General features: G+C 42.6%; 2 protein-coding genes across 3 annotated transcripts; one reads left to right on the top strand and one right to left on the bottom strand.

Annotated features, from left to right (window-relative positions):
- Nucleotides 1-2,225: 2,225 nt before the first annotated feature.
- Nucleotides 2,226-4,101, top strand: LOC108155802 (4-hydroxybenzoate polyprenyltransferase, mitochondrial). Of its 2 annotated transcripts, none has more exons than XM_033389607.1 (3): nucleotides 2,226-2,416; nucleotides 2,479-3,498; nucleotides 3,556-4,101. In XM_033389607.1, the coding sequence occupies exons 2-3, from the start codon at nucleotides 2,512-2,514 to the stop codon at nucleotides 3,760-3,762; spliced, it is 1,194 nt and encodes a 397-aa protein (XP_033245498.1). In that variant the 5' UTR covers nucleotides 2,226-2,416; nucleotides 2,479-2,511; the 3' UTR covers nucleotides 3,763-4,101. The 2 variants fall into 2 exon arrangements, with proteins under 2 accessions (XP_033245498.1, XP_017142372.1); XM_017286883.2 differs by having other exon boundaries at nucleotides 2,227-2,416; nucleotides 2,476-3,498.
- Nucleotides 4,064-5,645, bottom strand: LOC108155801 (eukaryotic initiation factor 4A-III). The gene is made up of 3 exons (XM_017286882.2): nucleotides 5,409-5,645; nucleotides 4,775-5,333; nucleotides 4,064-4,717 (listed from the first exon to the last, which is right to left on the bottom strand). The coding sequence occupies exons 1-3, from the start codon at nucleotides 5,539-5,541 to the stop codon at nucleotides 4,210-4,212; spliced, it is 1,200 nt and encodes a 399-aa protein (XP_017142371.1). The 5' UTR covers nucleotides 5,542-5,645; the 3' UTR covers nucleotides 4,064-4,209.
- Nucleotides 5,646-6,003: the final 358 nt, after the last annotated feature.

Genomic DNA, 6,003 nt, shown 5'->3' with positions numbered 1-6,003 from the left:
ATGGGAAATTCACGTTATCAACTGGTAGCGGGCAGCAGGTTGCAGGCGCCGATATCACCAGCCCAGCCCAGAGAGGGGGTCTTTACACTGAGCAAGAGTAATGGCCAGATATACATATATAAACACGAATAGATATAAATACATTTATCACCAAACATGATTATAATCTGTAATACATATTTTCCACAAGATAAGATAAGATAAAGAAGAATAAAGATTTGCATCTTTCAGATCAAGGTCATCATCAGACTGTACTTTGCACCAAAAAAAAAAAAAAACCAAAAGCCCATTCTACACAGTGTGATTTATAGAGCAAACCAAAGGTTGTGGAATATTCTTAAGTACAGACTTATTTATTGCAATTAAGATTATCAATTGTTGGCCAACAAGAGCTAACGAAATTGTTGCTGCAATTCAATGTGTTTAAACGTTTTGCTCTATTTTCCTTCGAGTTGAACTTTATGGTATTCCGCTGATATATACGCGCACCTACATGGGTACATACATTGGCAGTAAGGCAACTAGCTGGAGCGATAGCAACCGTCGGGCGGCGATTTTGCCGGTTGTCTGCCTTAGTCCCACTTGGCTTTCAAAGAGTTTTATTTCTAACTGGTCTCGTATGCCGTTTTAATGGATAGCCGTGTGCAAACATTCTACGGCCGTGCGCAAATTCTACGGACATTCTTCAGGCCGTGTGCCAATTTCGAAAGACAAGTGCCGAGTGCAAAAACGATATTGCAGAGGGGGAAATGGTTCAGTAATTGGTTAATGAGAAAAGGTTTTCATGACGTTCCTTTGAAGGGGAAATACTTATGTTAATAATAGTTGAACCGACCTCATATGTATGTTCCACGACCAAGATATCTTTGATTTAAATTATATATGATTACAAACAGATTAAAATTCACTTTATATCACTTATATCTGGATATAAATCAAAATAAGAGAACCTACTGCGAAACAATATTGAATTTAACTGCCAAAGACAGTGCTACCAGATGCAGGAAAATTCATATTTTCTGGCCGATGTGGCAGCCCTGTACGTTTTAACTAGCTGGCATCTCTTGAATCATTACGAAATTTCAATAAGAATCTTGCCTTATTTTAGATTATATTATTATACAACCTATTAAATTAGCATTCATATCCTTGTGACTGATTCACTTTCAAAAAATTCCAATTTGGCGCGCAACAATCGGTAGCCGTTCGGTGGGATATTTGCTATCTTTTTCCCACACTTCGCCCAGGGATATTTCCCCGCCACAATGTCCTTTTTCCCCATCAACAATGTCCACTACATTCCACACACACTTACGTTTTCTTACGTGTTATGCTGCTGTCAACATTCAATTTGTATGGGCCAGACTCATGTGCCGTGAAATCGAGCAGCATTGTTCCGCAGCATTGCGCGGATTGAGCAACATTTTGCATACCCTGGGAAATGAATATTATAGAACTGAGAGAATTTTTGTCATCTAATGCACCAACAAAGGCCAAAACTCAGTCTCTGTTGAAAAGGTATTTCAACTATATTTTGAAGGTTGTGGTCCACTTACTGAAACCAAACATGGGTATCGGGATCGAGATATATTTACAAGACCTTAATCATATGCATTAATATGTCCAAAACATAACAATCTGAGATCATTAATTACGTTTTAAGACAGCTTGGAGAAACAGTTTCTTCATATATATCAACGAAATAGGGTATATCTATGCCCAAACCACGGTTGACGTGACATTTCATACTCACTTACGTTGCCACTGTTTTTTTGTTGACCTTTTTTGCTTAAACCTTGTTTTATACACTATACAATAATAGAAAATTTATTCATTAATGGCCTAGAATTATGTGGGCAGAGCTAATGGTTTTAGTTAGGTAGCATTATTCAACGGAATAAAGAAATTGAACAATTGGAACGATTTTTCTCTTACGTTTTATTACGTTTCATTTGCTTGACCTTTTTCGCTAAAACGTTTTTTTAAGCAAAATCCAATAAAAGCAAGCATTTAGAATAGGCCAGTTAAATAGAAAATTGATTCATTAATCGTATAAAACTATGTGGGCATGGCTAAATGTTCTATATAGTTAATAATATTCGACGGAACATCAAAATTTCGCTATTTTCCAATCTTTGACGGAGAGCGATTAACCTATTATAAGCCAAGGGGGTATTTCACTTTTCCACCGAAAATAATTGAATAACGTTAGCGCAGTTCAGGTGAAAGATATAGTGGTTTTTTTAAGTGCAGATGAAAGATGGCATGAATCTACAAAAATAATTTACAATCGTTAATATTTTCCGCCATTTACCTCAAGTCGCTAAACTGTTTAAATAGAGGGGGCTTAAGTGGGCAGCACTGCTGTATCATGCCGAAATTCCAATAAGAATCTTGCCTTATTTTAGATTATCAAGTGAGTTTTGACAAAACGCCGAATGCCTATTGTGTAATTAATTATTGGAAACGTTGTAGTAGGACAGCCCGCCGTTCCAAGGACGCTGAATTGCAATGTTTGCGGTACGACATTTGCTGAAGAGCAGAAAGCATTTTCCCTACGCTTATGCGGCGGCGACAACAACAAAGAGCACGTTGCCAAAGCCAGCTGTGCCGGCGCGTGTTCTTATTGGCCTCCACACAGACAGTGATTGCCGCAACGAGAGGCTACCGCAGATCCAGGAGCTTTCTTTTCGCAAGATGTCTTCGCTGCCCACATCCAAGAAGCCAGGATCGTTGCTCGAAGAGCTTTACGCAGCTACGAAGCCATATGCCCAGCTGATGAGGATTGATCGACCCATTGGCACTTACTTGTTGTTCTGGCCCTGTGCGTGGAGCATAGCGTTGAGTGCAGATGCGGGCTGTTGGCCGGACCTTACCATGCTGGGCTTGTTTGCAACGGGAGCATTGATAATGCGTGGCGCCGGCTGCACTATAAACGATCTCTGGGACAAGGATATCGACGCCAAGGTGGAGCGAACGCGGACGCGGCCACTCGCATCCGGGCAAATTAGTCAGTTCGATGCTATTGTCTTTCTCTCGGCACAGCTGAGTCTCGGACTACTGGTTCTTGTCCAGCTCAACTGGCAGTCAATTCTGTTGGGCGCCAGCTCACTGGGGCTGGTGATCACTTATCCCTTGATGAAGAGGGTGACATATTGGCCCCAGTTGGTTCTTGGCATGGCCTTCAACTGGGGTGCTTTGTTGGGATGGTGTGCAACACAGGGAAGCGTCAACCTGGCCGCATGTCTTCCGCTCTACCTGTCTGGTGTTTGCTGGACCATTGTCTACGACACAATCTACGCCCACCAGGATAAGCTAGACGATTTGCAAATCGGTGTCAAATCCACTGCTCTGCGTTTTGGTGAGAACACCAAAGTTTGGCTATCAGGTTTCACCGCAGCCATGCTGACGGGTCTCTCTACCGCCGGCTGGGCCTGCGACCAAACGCTGCCGTACTATGCCGCTGTTGGAGTTGTTGGCGCTCATCTTGTGCAGCAGGTGGGTAACTGAATCTTCCTTGTGCCTGATTTCCACAATAACTTTCCTGTATTACAGATCTACTCCCTCAACATTGACAATCCCACCGACTGCGCCAAGAAATTTTTATCGAATCATCAGGTAGGACTCATTCTGTTTCTTGGAATCGTCCTTGGCACACTACTGAAAGCGAACGACACTAAAAATCAGCCGCAACCCGCACTAACATCATCGGCAGCCAGCTCCTATGCTTCGCTAACTCAAAAACCAGAAGTGTTGAGCTGAAATAGTCATATCTACCTGCATTAGTTGTTTTTTAAATTAATGTTCGGCTTGGACCAAAGTCTATAGTTAGCTAAATAGGTTTCATTTTGTACATATGTAGGTATAGCACTTCTTTATTTGTAGCTTAGTTTCATCGGGAGAATTAGAAGTTAAGTATAACCAAATGATTGTCAAATACCTCACTGAACAAAAAATCAAGAGAGAAAATTAACCAGTAATTTTAAGTGCACTCCACCAAGGTAAAGTATTGCGTAAATCTCCATACCAACCCGCACCCATACATATATCGACAACAAACTGGTTTCTGTATTAAATTCTTACATGTTATTTATTATTATACAGATTTTGGTTGTGTATTGAAAGCCAAATACTCTTCAAATGTATTCACTCCATTTGTTGTTAATGCTAAGAAAGATGCGTTACATAAATGATACATACAAATGTATTTTAGATCAAGTCGGCCACGTTCATGGGCATCTCGTCGATTTGTGTAGAATAGTATTGCTCAATATCTCGCAAAATGCGAATATCATCAGATTTGACAAAGTTAATGGCGACACCCTTGCGTCCAAAACGACCCGATCGGCCAATACGATGGATGTACAGCTCACGGTTGTTGGGCAAGTCGTAGTTGATGACCAAGGATACTTGCTGCACATCAATGCCGCGCGCCCACACATCTGTGGTGATGAGAACACGCGACTGGCCGGCGCGGAATTCCTTCATGATCTCATCTCGCTCCTTTTGCGGCATATCGCCGTGCATGGAGCTGACGGTGAAATTAGCCTCGCGCATCTTCTCTGTCAGCCAGTCCACCTTGCGCTTGGTGTTGCAGAAGATGACAGCCTGGGTGATGGTTAATGTATCGTACAGATCACAGAGGGTGTCGAATTTCCACTCCTCCCGCTCGACAGCCACAAAGAACTGTTTGATGCCTTCCAGGGTCAACTCATCGCTGCAATGAGGAACGGATAAAAGGTATGCTGAGGGCTTGCGAAAGCATTCTGCTTACCGCTTGACCAGTATGCGAATGGGATCTGTCATGAACTTTGAGGTCATTTCAAGGATCTCATGAGGCAAGGTGGCAGAGATGAGCACAACCTGCGTTGCAGGTGGCAAATACCGGTAAACGTCATAGATTTGTTCCTTGAATCCCTTGTTCAGCATCTCATCGGCTTCGTCGAGCACCAGCATCTTGATGGCTCTGGTGCGCAGAACACGCCGCTTAATCATGTCAAACACACGTCCAGGGGTGCCGCTCACAATGTGCTGGCCGTAGTCCAGCTTGCGAATGTCCTCGCCCAGATTTGTACCGCCAATGCACACGTGACACAGCACATTCATCATATCGCCCAGGGCCAGTATGACCTTCTGGATTTGTACCGCCAACTCGCGGGTGGGAGACAGACACAGCACCTGCGTCTCCCGCAAAGTGGTGTCCAGACTCTGCAGAATGGATATGGAGAATGTGGCCGTTTTGCCTGTACCAGACTGAGCCTGAGCAATAACATCGCGTCCCTTTACAATGGGCTTGATGCTCCGCTGCTGAATAGCCGAAGGCTTCTCAAAACCTAGACATTAGTTGAAGGTTAATAACTGTATCGCTTACATGGCACCGTGAGTATACACACAACACAACAACTTACCGTACGCATAGATGCCGCGTAGCAGCTCTTCCTTCAGATTCATGGCATTAAAAGTGGGTATTACCTCCACATCTTCGCTGGTCTCGAACTCAACGTTCGAGAGATCCTCGGCCTGGGCATTCTTGCGCGCCATTCTTACTATGTTTTATAAATTATCGGCTGAGTATTTCTAAAAAGTCGGTCGGCTAAAATATTTTTTCTTTCACACAATGCGGTTGGGGATGGAAAATCAGCGTCGATTTTTCAAAAAGCAACCATCGATATGCTATATCGATACATCGCTTAAACACTTAACCCCCCTTTATTTAAACAGGATAACAACTTGAATTAAACCACTAACCATACAGTATAGATGTGTTGCTGGTATGGGCATTTGTATACCCTATTTCGTTAATATTATATAAAGATACTGTTTTTCCAAGCTGCTTTCAAACGTAACGTGAACGACAAGGATTTAAATGTTGTTTAAATGTTAAATGCTCCTCAATTTTGATCTTCCGTCGAATATTCCCAGCTATATGATTGATGAATCAATTTTCTACCAGATAGGCTAATCTTAAGGACTCTCTTTTATTGTGGTCAAAGCATTAAACGT

The sequence above is a fragment of the Drosophila miranda genome, chromosome 2, assembly GCF_003369915.1.
Source record: "Drosophila miranda strain MSH22 chromosome 2, D.miranda_PacBio2.1, whole genome shotgun sequence".
NCBI classification, from domain to species: Eukaryota; Metazoa; Arthropoda; class Insecta; order Diptera; family Drosophilidae; genus Drosophila; species Drosophila miranda.
Note: the sequence above shows the minus strand (reverse complement) of the source record. Positions and strands in the feature narration are given on the sequence as shown.